The 14,979-nt window shown below is 42.5% G+C and overlaps 2 protein-coding genes across 4 annotated transcripts in view; both read right to left on the bottom strand.

Annotated features, from left to right (window-relative positions):
* The window catches only part of LOC135903648 (epidermal growth factor receptor substrate 15-like 1), a 34,820-nt gene extending 32,410 nt beyond the window's left edge, over positions 1-2,410 (bottom strand). The window contains exons 1-3 of one of the 2 annotated variants that reach the window (XM_065433969.2): positions 2,202-2,410; positions 1,022-1,066; positions 308-397 (exon numbers count right to left, since the gene is read on the bottom strand). In XM_065433969.2, the coding sequence (XP_065290041.1) occupies positions 308-397; positions 1,022-1,066; positions 2,202-2,228 (162 nt within the window). In that variant the 5' untranslated portion in view covers positions 2,229-2,410. The remainder of the gene's footprint in view (positions 1-307; positions 398-1,021; positions 1,067-2,201) is intronic. The other variant, XM_065433968.2, reaches the window with a different exon arrangement.
* A 1,619-nt stretch (positions 2,411-4,029) lies between these two features.
* On the bottom strand, positions 4,030-13,429 carry LOC135903647 (ribitol-5-phosphate transferase FKTN-like). Of its 2 annotated transcripts, none has more exons than XM_065433966.1 (8): positions 12,995-13,429; positions 12,265-12,300; positions 11,410-11,595; positions 8,515-8,816; positions 6,467-6,723; positions 5,239-5,372; positions 5,037-5,161; positions 4,030-4,600 (listed from the first exon to the last, which is right to left on the bottom strand). In XM_065433966.1, exons 1-8 carry the CDS (start codon positions 13,088-13,090, stop codon positions 4,372-4,374), a joined length of 1,365 nt encoding a protein of 454 aa, XP_065290038.1. In that variant the 5' UTR covers positions 13,091-13,429; the 3' UTR covers positions 4,030-4,371. The 2 variants fall into 2 exon arrangements, with proteins under 2 accessions (XP_065290038.1, XP_065290039.1); XM_065433967.1 differs by having other exon boundaries at positions 13,335-13,413.
* Between the last annotated feature and the right edge of the window lie 1,550 nt (positions 13,430-14,979).

The following is a 14,979-nucleotide window of genomic DNA, read 5'->3' as shown; positions in this document are numbered from 1 at the left end:
TCAGTCATATTTCAAAATGCTACTGTGACCAGGAATTCGACTAAATCTTGAGTTCATCAACAAACTACTTTTAGATACAACTACATCATGTATGTATGATATATCCTCTGTATAATAGAATCAATGCTGCCAAAGGGGGTACACTGGCAGTTCTCCAATGTTTTATGCTCTCTTACTGTGTTCTGTATCTATGCTGCTTTGAACAAAAAATTATGCTGGTTAACAGAAGGAAACAGTGCACTTTCAACTTCAAACACATGTGACTCTGTGTCCTACTTTCATAAATGTAAGAGCAATGCTGGCATACCTTGCTCAGAATGGCGTCGGCAAGCCCAGAGCGCTTTAAGAATGCTGCGGCCTCAAGTGCCCCAACATGATTGATGCCAGCAGGATCCACCTGTTGAAACAAACACAGGCACGAACATCTGTTGTACATATCTCTCTTTATGGGGTACACTCAACACTTCATTTAGTAGCCAGTTAGGCTGCGGAAACATACGGGAACTGACTAGTTGGTGATCCACAATGCAAATTCAAAGCGCGGAAACAAGGACAAGAAGAAGCACTTGTCATTTCATTTTTTTTCCCATCCTTGTTTTGTTTCCATGCTGTGAATCTGCACATGTTGGGCTTCCTGGGCTGGGCAGTCTGCACTGAATACCAAATGTCTCTGGTCACAGAGGCCTACTGAGTGCTACTTACTATTCCACTTCCTATACTCATTACCATTAAAAACATTATTTTGCTTTAGAGTATACGCCAACATTTGGTAGACAGATTATGCATATTTCAGAGCTGAGCATGAAGACAAAAGACAAATATTAGGCACATATGTTGATTAATAGTACTATGGCATGTGGCTATCGAGGGTTAATTCAACAATCTACACTTAAAATAGTTTTAAAGCTCACGCTAGGTATATGTGAGATGGGCGTGCTCTTCCAGAAAAAATTCGCCTACAAAAAAAGGTTATCGGTACTGTGATCGCGCAATCATGCTCTGAAGAATTGAGAAACCATACCTGTTGATAGAAAGCCTCGTATATCGTGGTGTGATTTCCGGCAATCTGCAATATATAGCAAGAGACGCGAGCAGTTAGACTGGATAAGGACTCGGGTATGTCGAAGTTCCTATAGAAGATCAACACGTAGACTTAAAAAGAAGGCGAAACTGATGTGCACGCTGAGCCCATACCGGAATGCAGTTGCACAAAACCCGAACAAGCGCGGCTTCTGCATCTGTTAAAGCATTGTCACCGCCGTATGCGTCTAATCTACGTTTCGATGCCAGTGAATTGAAACACGCCTGTTATCTCCTGTCGTCGCAACGCGAATCTCGAGCGTACCTTATCAGAGTAATTGACGGCCGAAGCATGTTTTTAAGCGGTAAAAGATCCGACGATGTTCTTGCACGCAAAAGTATTGAAAATTAAATTGCGCCCGAGTAGGGTACTACCACACACCTATAACCAAATTGTAGTACGTTGTTTTTGACTCGCAATTAAGCAGCTGAACGCGCAAGTCAATTTGACAACAGCCAATTAACGGTAGTTCGTTAAAAGTGAGCTCGCCTGCCAGGCTAGTTCAATTACCGCTGCTCTCACTGTCTGTCCACCAGGCAAGGATATCCAGAAACGGCGAGCGACCAAAAGTAGTAAACATCCGCAGCAGCGCGCACAAGAGTATGCGGTGTGCGTCGCGCATAGCCAAAAAGCCTCTCCTCTAAACCGACGTGCGGCTCGCTCATGCGTGAAGAAACTACGCATAACTGCACACTCGTGGAAACACGACGACCGCTATGCATGCGCGTCCGCTCACCAACGTTGAAGCGTCGCGCTAGAGTATTTCCGATGTTGACACATCCTATAGCCGAAAGTCGGCGCGGCCAAACCCATCCAACCTTCTCCGAAGCTCACCCGTCAAGTGCACGGCTGCAGGCGCTGCAGATGCTACCGGCGAACGCGCCCGTCGGTGCTCCGCACTCGAAGCACACTTATAACAGAATTTGTGAGCAGAAACCGAGGCGAAAACTCATTTTACGATGACAATTAACCCTAATCGAGCGAGCCTCCTCCGTGGGGCAACTTTGCAGGTAGCAACTACTCCGCCCCCTTCGCAAGAAAACAGCTTGTTAGCGGCTCCGGAACAAGCAGGTGTCTGCGTCCCCACTGCGCCTCGTACCCCAGCTCGCGACGAACTGACCTGTGCAAGTGTGGGGAGGGCAGCCATAGCAGCGACGCCGAGGAAATCGCCGACACCTCCGTAGCGGAGAGAGTGCGATACAACTGCTCGCTCGCTTTCCGCGATTGCCTGCTTCACAGGGTTGCCGGCCGGCGTCCGTTTGCGGGACTAATTTAGCGCGAAGACCGTAGTTGCTGCAGCAACAGTAATAAATGAACCAGTTGCAGCAATGTGTTTAAATGTGCACATTTTTCTACCAATCACGTGGCCGGTGTATACACCACAGGTCATCACAAACATACGGTGCCTTTTGTGACCCGCACCTAACATTCGCACGTACCTACATCCAGTGGGCGGGAAATTACTGGCAGAAACAAATTTGATGTGAGGCAGCAATATATTGCTGCAATTGATGTAGAGGTTTGATTCGAGCTCGTAATTCTGCGTTCCCCTCTCGTTCTTGCAAACTTGAGTGAACATGCTCATATTTCCTTTAAACGGACAATATGGTGAAAAAAAAGTTGCCCTACTATAATAAATAAAACAGCCCGCTCTCACCGTGAGAGGTGGCTTGGTAAGCCAGAAAAGTTGCGATAACGAAAGACGGGTGGCGACACCACAGTGAAGTTGCCGCACCAGTTCACTATGACGTCATGATGTCGGAGGCGTCTGCTCAATAAAGCCCATTTATTTTTTTAGAGCGCAGCTTTAGGCGCTCCTTCCTGCGGCTAGTGTTGACGTTGTCCCTCGTAACCGAACGAACGAGCGCAGCGAATGATGGAAGGCAACGCGGTGAAAGACGACGATAGCGAGGAGAGCACGAGGAGGCAAGCAGAAGAGGGTGCATCGGAACCATGAGACGAAAAGCGGAGGAGGAGGGCATGGAGAGAGCGTGAGAAGCGCAGTGCCAGGCAAGACAGGCTTTGCGGTGATGATGGCTACGAGATGGCGCCAGCGTAGCGTCATTTCGGAGGAAACGGCTGCACACCTGATACTTTTCTGTAAAGGGCTTCACCCTACCGTTCAAAACAATGGGGCAGACTTTTTCAAAGCATTGGGGTTAGAGACAGTGGAGGAAAACTGGACTTTAGGCAGGTAGAAATAACCAAACGGAGGTTATCTGATTGGTGTCAAATCGAGGCAAGAGTGAAATTTTACCCTCCTTTAAGTACAAGATATATTATTAGTCACGGTTAGGTGGCGTGTGCCGCTGGCCAATTTAAAGGGTTCAGCCTTATCCATCCATTAATTGTCTGTATGGAAACAAAGTGCTGCATGAGTGGAGGTCGGTCTGCAGCGGGTGCTGCGAGTCGCACCCACACGTCACCCATGCGCTGCCTCTCGCAATCTCCCGGTTAGCGAGGCAGTCGTGTCACACTTTGCTCAGTTTGCAACATGCTGCACGAGAGAGGTTCTATTATACGGTGTCAACTTTTTTGTGTCAGTCAGTATGGACTGTTGTATTCGACAAAAACTATCACTGAGCCACGTCAACCCATACATGAAAACATAAATAGATGATGTCACACCAACGTACATCAGCATTAAGGTTTCAGCATGTAATATAAGCAAAAATTTAACTTTTACCTTCATTGTTTCTTCTGATAATCAAACTATTGTTTTAAAATTAAACAGAACATAATTTGGAATACCAGGTATGGTATTTCTTTTTAGTGCTCCTTCAAACTTGTTAAAAGGGTATTTTACACAAATTAGTTGCCCGTGAAGAAAGTTTATTAGAGATAACAGTTGAGTTCAAAAATATGTGGCAAAGCCATGGCAGCCAACCTCCATATCATTCTTGTCACACCAGTTTTTATGTATTCCTTCAAACCATACGCCATTTAGCTGGTCCTTTTATCCAAAATGTAATTTACTTTGCTCAGTGTGACAGCTACAGCAAGCAAGTGCACAAACCAGTAATCCGACAATAAAGCCATATTCACAAGGGCAAGGCAAAAGAACAACACAGACAATGGCACTACTGGAAGAAAAATCATATACAGATGAATGCACAGTGATACAAATATGCATGATGGCCAGTTGATAAACTTGCATCATGATTAAGTAAAAAGATAGAACAACAGAGGACATCCGGTGTTCTTGTGTTATGCTGTTGGTAGATTTATTCAAGCCCTTTATTACATTCCTTGCATCTATGAACACAATGCCGCCTGTGACCAATACCAGATCACGACTCTGGCAATGGGAACAACTTGATGACATGTGGCCACTCTTCAACAGGCCAAACACCATTTTCTTCAACGTTAGGGGGGCTTGCTTTCCAATCCCATCTCTTTATGGGCTGGAACCAGTTGGGGCCATAGTTGGCTTCAATGTACTTCTGTGTCTCGCACGGAATTCGTAACTTGATGTCCAAAAATTCAGTCCAGCAAAGCTTGAACTTTGGGAATGTATACCTAGAAAAATATCAAAACATTCAGATGGAGGCAAACATATGCATGGATACAACATATACGTATACATTCAAATGAAGTTTAAATTTATGTGTTGCATGCACTAACATAATTGCAAGTGTTTCAATAAAACAACAATGATCTTGCTCAGTTCCATTTATGGTCTTAATAATATCATGACGACAACATATGTTATATGTACATACAAAAGGAGCATCTGAAGATGCAAAGCTGCCTGGAAAGTAAATCAGCTACAGAGTTAAATTAGATATTGGCTACCAATTTGCTCAGAGCCAATGGAAGTCATGCGCTGTTACCAAAAAATAACCAGCTTGTTTCAGATATGTGGAATATTCTGGTCCTAAAGGCACAACACAGTGCACAGTATGAAAGATTTTAGTTTGAGCACAAGAGAGACATGTGCAACCAAGCAACTCACTTGAACTTTTTTCCTGTCCTCGCTTGTGTGCCTCCATTCCAGATGTGGTCGTCCTCTTCATAGAAGAAGAATATGTCAAGTTTCACATCACGATCTCTGAACGACAACTCATAGCTGTCTTCAACCTAGATGTGCGAAAGATAGTGTTAGGGCAGTGCCACATATTTGCAGTGGTAAAAAATCTGATTCAGGTCGGCTGTACCTTTCCAAACAAGTGTGTGAGAGGGATGTCATGGGTTGAGAATGCAGAAATGATCTCAGGCTTGTAGTCTTTGATGAAGACTCCAATGTCGACGTCAGTTGTGTAAGGAATCACATCACACTGCCTGAAGAAGCCTGAAAGGATCAAATTAGTGAATGAAGTCTGTATAACTGTTTGCCTCATAAGAGTGATGGCAGGATTCTGCTTAGTGTATTGAGCACTGACCGGCTTCAATTCTACAATTGCAACATGCGCCCTAAAGTACAAAAGCTTACTTATTGAATTTTGGTTAGTTAGCCAATTGCTCATTGTGGTTTGTGAAAAGGAACAATTGCCATCCATCAAAGGAGGTATGAAACTAAAAGGAAACCTGCACAAGTTTCTCAGAAAGAAAGCTTTGGAGTTGAAAAATTTGTGCTGGTTTAGAAATCGAACCTGGGACCAACACTATACCCAGGCAGTCACTCTACCATCAATGCAAATCAGGATGTTAGTAGGTCACAGGTTGAGGCCTAATGAATCAACAGCTCGATCTGCACGAACACTGAAGATATAAAATCAGTTACACATACTGAATCCGTAAGGTGGAGGAATTTTCATGAATATACAAATAGGTAATGTCCGAATACAAGTAAAATACCAATAATGTCTGTTGTGTCATGAAGTTCATACCTTCTCAGGTAGGAGGTGCTAAACACCTGCCTGCCAAAATCTTGTGCCTATATCACATGATGCATATAGGCGAGGAGTTTGCATATTTAGTATGTGTGATATACGACACACATGCACACACACGCACACAGATATGTGTGTGTGTGATATGTATGGTGAGGAGTTCACCTCACATATATACTTAATAAGATGAGTTTAGCCTTCTCCGATCACCCCATCGTCGACTTAGGAGCTACAGCATAGCCTACAGGCAGGAACAATTAGGTTAAAAAAAAAAAGATCAACAAGCTACTTTTTCTCGTCATCTTGCTTTTTTACCCATTGCTGCATTGATAGCCACAGCCTAACTAAGTTTAGCTGATCAAGTCAGAATGCTGGCATCGTCTCCCACACGGCAAGGTCACAACATCCATCTCTGGTAAGTAATCCAGCTAAAGAGGAGAAATAGTGCTATTTGTGCCACGGCCAATGTGACGTGTCAAAAAAGTAATAATAGACACCTGTAATATGAGCTACAAGCAGAAAAGACACACCATGGCCCTGCATGTGGACGTACCAAGGCAGGTTCCACTGCTGATCCAGAAGGGCACACTGAGCTCACCCAGCAGCTGCTTCACTTTGACAAGAAGGCGATGGACTTTGAGACGGAAAAGTTCAGCTTCGGGAGTCTCATCCCGTCCGTGGATGGCATGAAAGAGTCGGGCACGAGTAGTGTTGCACTCAATGAATGGCTGCTCGCCAACAAATGTGTCAAATTGCGTGGGAGCAAATGAGTGCAAGCCTCCACCTAAATCACACGGGAGGACTTCCGCTCTAAAGAAATAAAAGTTTGCTGTGTCAGTCTTCAAATAGCATAGGAGACCAAGAAAGCATTCTATGTAGTGAACAACAAATATAACACTAAAGATGGCAGCTACCGATACATAGTTTCACAAATAAAAGTTCTGTAAAGAACCTTCACTTTATGCAAATACGATAATATATCAGGCATGGTGATGAGGCTCAAAAAAGAGAGACTTTGCCCAGATATGTGGCCAGCAAGCAGTTATATGGTTAAAATATATTTGCATTGGACCACCAGCTTGTTTACTGTCACTTCCACTACGTTCAATATGTAGCTTCAATATGTAGTTTCCATGACAGCAGGTCCCGCTGGTAGTCATCTAAAAACTATGTTCAAGTTATACAAAAACTACGTATATTATTCATATTTAATTCAATGCAAGTATTATTTAGTTCACGCTCTATTCTGTTTGAGAAATTGCTACTGGCAAGACACCTCTGACACCCAAATCACTATTAGTGACACAATCATTTGCTGGAATGGTTTACTCCGAGTGGCGGTGGTGTAAACAAATTCGTTTAGGATTGAAAGATTGGCCTCCAGGCCTAGGTTGGTCCTCATCACCTACATCAGAGAATCCAGGCCAGAGTCCAATATTTAGGAGAGGAGTGAATTAAAATGAGGAGCATGAACACATGCTTGAAGGATGTCTGAGACAGATGAGATGAGCCCTCAAGTGAGATGACTTCTTCAGATGTCTTTGGTGGCAGTGCATTTCGAAGACATATGTGCAGCATCGACTGCTTTTTCTGCACTGTTGCGCTTTGGGCTGTGCAGATAACAGCTGTGTAAATTGGAGAAGAAACACGGTCAACAATAACACTAAGTTGGCACCTGTTCGCAGCACCAAGTGCATACGCTCAGCACCTAGCTCGTGCTATCCCTATAGAAAAATCATTTTTATTTTTCATTCGAGAGACGGCCAGAGCCTTGAAACAAAAGCAAAATCACTCTGCGAGGTCAGAACTGAATGTAGCAGAATGACTCGCCAAGACGCTTGTCGCATTACAAAGTGTGCAAATGGCACAGCTGGTTTTATAATTTGAAGCAGAAGCATTGCAGGAGTGCAAGTATTTCTTCCACAATGCATATGCGTACTGCTGGTAAGCCAATATGAAGAGCAACTGCATTCCTGATATTGTTTTAGCTATATGAAGGCTTTACCATTCAATATGGTGCCGGGCATCCTAATGGTTATTATTGCAGCTCTCGAGTAGGTCAGTGAAGTTGCATACAGAAAACCTGCACCGTAACAACGCTTCTGCACCAAGCGAAATCAATTGCACCAGCTGGCCAGTTTATGTTCTAGACATCTTGGTGAATGGTATCACCTCACCACTGTATCAGGTAGCACAAGCTATGCACTGAGCAAAGCACCAGGCATTTACAATAAGAACCTAGGGACAATCTAGTGCTACTGTTTCTTCTCTGATTTTGTCTCCCAATTTACAACTGCATAAAGTTATTCAAAGATGAGTGCATTCCAGCAAATGGGCCCTTTTTTCTTAGCAGATTAACTTATTACTACAAAAGCACAGAAAGTTGGTATGTACCTGCAGCTGGAGTCGAAAAATCAACATGGAAAAGAATGTAGACAGGAGGGCAGACAAAAGGATACTTGTAATGCTTGTCTTTATCTCTGACCCTTTGTCTACATTCTTTTTTTTTTTGCATTACTGCTTCAAACCAAGCCTACTGATATACAAGGAGGTAGCATGAACTCAAAAGCTTTTAGTCATTAGTATGTTCAAGATGCTCACTTGTCATATGCACCATCACTTTTGATAAATTGAGGGCGGCTTGCTGATGTGATCAGCCTGTTAAACGAAATGTCAGTCTTGTTGGTATCATCTTCCTCTGCCATGGCAGCGGCGTGCCACCAAAAGTTGCCTGGCCGCTCATGAAAGACGACGACGTGAAGTGCGGTGTTCTGCTTCTGGGAGATGAGGTAGTGAGTTGGGATGAGCACTTCCAGGCCATGGGCAAGAACTTTGGGATTGGGAACACTTAGCTTGGACGTCTGGTAACCGGCATGAGACAGGAAGGACAGGAAGTCATGTTCCTGTCAAGAAATGGGTCAGGCACAGAAGAGAGAAACATCATCATGCTTCACTTGAGATGGTTGCTAGTGGGAGTAGATGCTCCCAGATGCAGCTTCGCTGGCAGCTCCTTCAAGTGCTAGTCTGCCAGAAACTACCACATGCAACGATTCAAGAACTATCCAATTCCTGTTTGATTTGGTGCGATAGTTATTTGCCTTGATTTCAAATCTATTAAAAATTGCTAGTCATAGCATGAGCATACATTGAAGGAGTCGACAGAAAAAGCATTGTATAACAAGTAATGTTTGTTATAGAAAACACACACAAATAGCAGTATGCCTTAGTGTGCATGTGTGTGTCCTTTCTTTATCCGCTACATTTCAATGTATTATCATCGATACTGGTTTTTCTTTCTAATTACAATGTACCAACTTTCCCAGCTAGCAATCGTCACAGTGAGTTTGGAACATTTCACAAACACCTAAAATGTCAGATTCATGCATACAGATGAAAGCACATGCATGGGTACATGCACACACATACACACACAAAATAGGTAAACGTCATCTAAAATTTTGAAAAAAGGAGATCATCATCATTGTTTGACCATTCTAGATAATCGTCTTACGAAGGAAGTTCTATAGGTAACTAATGAACTTGAGAAAACATCCTTTAACAAACTTGCTGGATGACTTACTTTTGAAAAATCGTCACTTCCCAATTTTTTTAAATAGGAGAGCCAAAGGTTATCCTTCACCGAATTAAGGGTATTTCCTCTACCGCTGTGTTAACAAGTGCACTGGAAGCTACAACTCAGTATCCACGGGCTGCATCACATATTTTTTTCTTGATGTCAAAGCTGGCTTCAGCCAGTTTTAGCCACAGTGTGCACATCCCAGCCAAATATTCTACAGCCAATTTTTCACTATACACTTTACTTCTTGCTGGGCAACTCTTGTAGCTCAATCAATCCATATTTTTTTTTCATCACTCTGTACTACTTAGGTGCTTGCTTTTCCCACCAGTCTGCTCCCTTCAGTTCCTGTAATTTATGAGCCGGCACCAGCTGTTTGAAACATTTGCATGAGGTCAGCTGAGAGCCATTTCTACCACAGCTGCACTGATTTGTCACCTAAAGGATCTCAGGAATGTGTGATTACTGCAAAAAAAAAGAGCAGGTTGCCTCTTTAGCAGATTACTTCTGCTTAGATTTTACATTTGGCTCAGATGTTTGTGAAAATATGATCTAATGAGTGTCTATGATCACTTAAAGAGCTTTCTGAAAGTACTGCATTATATAAAAACACAGTGGACATAATGTAAACTTCATAATAACAATGAAGAGCTTGGATAAATAAATAAATAAACAAATAAATTAGTAAACTAAATATATAAAGAACAGATAAAGGCATAGCGCACTAGTGGATCCTAACAACTTCCGTGCTCCACCCCCGATTTTTTGTTTTCTTTGATGAGAGCCCCTCCCCTAACTCCCTCCCCACCTTCCAAGGCTACTCATAATCCACTTCTGATGTATAGTAGGACTACAAAATGTTCATATGTGGGCTTTTTAGTATTAAAGGGGTACAGACATGATATTTTCAACTATTAATTCTTCTGTGTTAAATGAAGATCCTTGAGCTCTAAACCCTAGAAAATATGGTGACAAGCCTCACAGCACTGTAAATAATTTATTAGCTTTTCTACAGCCAGTTTCAGTTTTGTTTCTCAGGAGGATACTGTTCGTCACATCATGACACAGTATGCGATCAAGTGGGAGAAGGACATTGAAACATTTCAACACTTACTCCGGCTCGCTCGGCCATCCGCTACGCTGCTACATCGGCCTTCACAATGAGAAGCAGCATATGAGGCTACTGAGCAAGCCGGAGCAACTGTCAAAACGTCACAATGTCCTGCTCCCAGATATTGCATCATGATGTCCTGACACAGCATCCTCCTGGAAACGAAACCAAAACTGGCTGTAGAAAAGCTGTTATATTAAACTAATAACAGTTCTCAAGGCATGTCACTATTTTTCTAAGGGTTTAGAGGTCTAGGACTTTCATTTAAAGAAAAGAGTTCACGTAAAAAAACAAAACAAAAAACAGAATCATATCCACCCAGAAAAGTGATATCTAATATGCAAGTTATCCCTTAAGAGCTTTAAATGAACTGTTGGTTATTTACACATGCATATATATGCATACACACACACATACAAAAGAAAATAATCTCAATGCAGTATTGTATTTATGCAAAATATCTCATTGTATTTGTGCAAAATCGGATGAAAACATGGAGTGTAAGTGTAACCCAGAATAATGGCGAGCTGCCTTGGGTGGGTAATTGGCCACACTAACGAGGACGGTATTCTAGTAGCACATTCACATCTGCTGAGCTTGCATGCCAATGACTAAGAATACAAACTCCATCAAACCTGTAAGTCATTCGCTCTAGCTCTGGACAAGGAAAACGATGGCAGGGGCAATTTTATTATGAAAGTGTTGTACTGAAAAGGTTCACAGATGTTTACAGACTTCAGATGTTTCAGAAACTAGTCCACCATCTAAGGCTCAAGCTATTGTAAGGCAGGGGTAAAACATGGCTAACCTTTTGAGCAGCAAACTGTCCCAGTGAGCCAAACTGCACAAAGGCATGGCCTCGGGGAAGATCAAAGCAAGAGGGCCGTTCAACCGGGATTGTCTTGTCTGCGAGACATTGCAGAATGCTTGCATCCAAGATAAAAAGTGGGAAGTTGGTCTGAGCTGCTGCATCTGCCACATCTCTGATCAGGCTCTGAAAAAGATACCTCAGAAGCTGTTAGGCATGTTTTCACAGGTGTGCTAGAAAACAGCAAAAATTGTATGACTTTTGTATGAGCTTGTATGAAGCAAGCACCAATACTTATAACAAGGGAGCAAGAACAGTGCATACACATACTGTCACTCATAGTGACCTAGCTTGCTTAACTAAACTCATTAACTGTTCCCATTTCACAGCGACTAAAAAAGAAAAGGAGATGTATGCTACCAATTGGTGATGTAGCGCGCATTAACTGATGATGAGATGTTTCATGCATGATGATGACATGTTTATTCAGGGGAAAAAAGCACAGAGGCAAAAGGAAGGCATAATACTCCTGACTAAGGCCTCTGCCTTGCTGGAGCAGCAGAGGTTGCAGTTTTCAAAAACAAAAGATAAATACAGGTATCAGAAGTAAAGCAACACTTCCACAGACTTATCATCAGTTTACAATAAGAACAATTAAGTACACAAGTATTATAACTAATACAACACTGGAAAGACATCCTGTTGCAAACATGAGTTATTAGTGGTAAGATATAAATTGTAGTATATCACATCAATAACATCGCTAATAATATTAAACATTTGAAAACTCTGTATCATTGTGACATGCCGTGCCGGTTGTTAACAATGTTAAGGTACGACACTGCAGTGGCTTACCCATGTTGGGCTAAAATGCTGAACAGTGTCTTTTTCCTGCAAAATAAAAATCGCATGTTTTACTAAAAAAAGCTTGAAAAGCACACGAGGGAAAAAAACACTGCCAATAAACAATTAAAGCATGCTAACAATTTACTGACCAATCGAATTCGAATAGTAATTAGTACCAGGAAAACAATACGGCTGACACCAGTAAACTTTTGCAAGGTCTTCGTTATACATCGCTATAGTGTCACTAACGGGCGCGAGTGGATGCTTAAAAATGCAAGCAGGAATCAATTCTTCAAACTATAAATTGTATCTATGTTTTGCATTGGTTAGCATAAATCCCGGGTAACATGTACTGCTGATAATTAAACAAATCTTTTCATTGTTTATAGAATGTAAACAAGGGTACAATAGAATTGAATTAAATGAAATAAGCCCTACAAAATTTGCATTAAGAGAGATCGTGAAACACTACCTGCTGCTTTTAGAAAAAATATTAGTTTAAGTACTTATTTAACGCCTTAAACTGCTTCAGAATTAACGGAGCGAAAATAAACACATGAGTGTCATTTTCGATAATATGCACTTACGTATATGAAGGTTTGCACGTGGAAAAGATTAAAACTCCTTCTACTAACGCAGTTCACTAATACGTGTTCTCGCTAATACAAGTAAACTAACGCAGTTCAGTTCGTCAAGCGACAATGCTAAGTTGTAATTATATATAGTCAGAAACGGTTACCTGCTTAAAAATATACTGAAGGACAACAGACTGAACAGCAAGGAGGACGGCACCACATCCAAGCAAACAGATGAGTCTGATCGCATTTCTTCTCATTCAATATTTTGCAGGACGACTGAGGCGTCAATCGGGCTTCAGTGCGCACGATCCTTGCACTAGGCAAAGTGCCGAAGACAGACGAACGAAAGCTGCTTTGGGTAAAACACAGTATCACTGGAGTGACCACTCGCTAACTGTTGAGAAATTCGCTTCTAGCGCTCAAATTTCTGTAAAATCATGGCATAAATATGCGTGCTCACACGCTCTCCGATAAGCATTACCAAAGAATAAAGAACTTTACCATAGAATAAAGAACAACTTTACTTTACAGCATTACTTAACTCCCAGCGATTTTTTCGGCTTTCGGATTGATGCGGATTGCTTCTGGATTGTGTCGGAATAAATCAGGTTGGACTTTAATACAGAAACCAGAATTTCAAGCCTCTGATCTTTGCAGTGTTTCGCTGCTGCTGCTTCTTGCGTTTTGATCAGCATTTTACAGGTAAGGATTCAAGGTTATTCCATCCACGAGGTAGCTAATTCGATCCACCTCACAGGAAGTACCGGTACGACCAGTACCGCCTATTCGTACCGTTACTAAACCAAACTCTGACCATCTGCGTACCCGTAGAAAACAATTACCTGCTGCACTACACAAAGCGGTTGCTTTTAATAAAAATCATTGCGGTCTTTTCCACATCTATCTGCAAGATATACAAAAACTGCCGCTGCTGCGCCCGATTCAACATAACACGCAAAGCATGCGACACAGCATCGCCTACCGAACGAAACAAAGAAATGAAATAGAACACAAAATTAACAAAATTCCGTAGTGTGCACATGGACAGGTTGTTATGCCTTCATTGTTCGTTGATCGCACCAGGTCACATGTCCAATTTTAAGGTTGTTGTTTCCTCTTCTACGCACCTTTCACCTGGTGACCTAAGATATAATATAGCACATGGATTCTCGATTCCCGAGTGGCGCAAAAGCTTTAGATCCATCTAGTACTGCATAGCGCGCAGCCTAGGGCCGGCATTATATACGCACGTTCTCATCCGGACTGAATGAATGTGTGGTTTTTATTGGCGCAAGGACCAGGTATGGCCATGGCCAAAGAGCGCCGGCCATCCGGACTGAAGGGCTGCAACTGCAAACTGCGGGTGGACGTCTACATTTTCAACTCCAAGTTGCTTCCATATCGAATAAGTTAACGTCACTAATCTGTATCCGGATCAGTAGAGGAACAGAGGTCTCCGAAATAATTATGACCACCGACTCGATCCTTATTCTAAATTATGTTCTTATTCTAAATTAGGCTCCAATTAGCCAAATGCTGCGCCCTCGCGACCGGACACCGGCAGCTTGAGTTCAGGACCGCGCCACACAATAGCTGGGATATGGTGGAAGGTTCATCTTACAATTAAATGCGATGCCAGCTCTTATTCTTATGACTTTATCTCGACACCACTGCCTCCGGTGCTCCATCCGTCAAAGCAGGTCGGCTTCCCCGCTAGCAGTCGTTTGATGCGACGAAGCCAGCTTACGGGTTTAACGTCTCTCCTATTTTGCTTTGGAAGCAAGTTTTGTAAATCTGTGCGTCCGAAAGATATCAGAAATTAAAAGATATGGAAGGTTTTGAGTGCAGTTTTTGCAGTATATCGAAACCATCTGTCGCCAACTCAGTACATTGGCAGTAGCTTACATTACTCTTCCAAATTAACACCTGCGTGGAAACAATGGCTGCAAATTATTCGAAGATGCATGCTGTGGACTTTTGGCCCTAGGACGTTTGTTTTCCTTTTCTTACGGCACGCGCGCGTGCACACACACACACACACACACACACTTGTAGGTTGAGGACGCATGCACGAAAAAAAAAAGTAAACAGATGCTTTAGTTCCTTCGTACGTGTATCCTCAACCTCAACCAATCAAATTTAAAAA

The sequence above is a fragment of the Dermacentor albipictus genome, chromosome 9 (assembly GCF_038994185.2).
Source record: "Dermacentor albipictus isolate Rhodes 1998 colony chromosome 9, USDA_Dalb.pri_finalv2, whole genome shotgun sequence".
Lineage (NCBI taxonomy): Eukaryota > Metazoa > Arthropoda > Arachnida > Ixodida > Ixodidae > Dermacentor > Dermacentor albipictus.
This window is presented reverse-complemented; position numbering and strand designations above follow the sequence as displayed.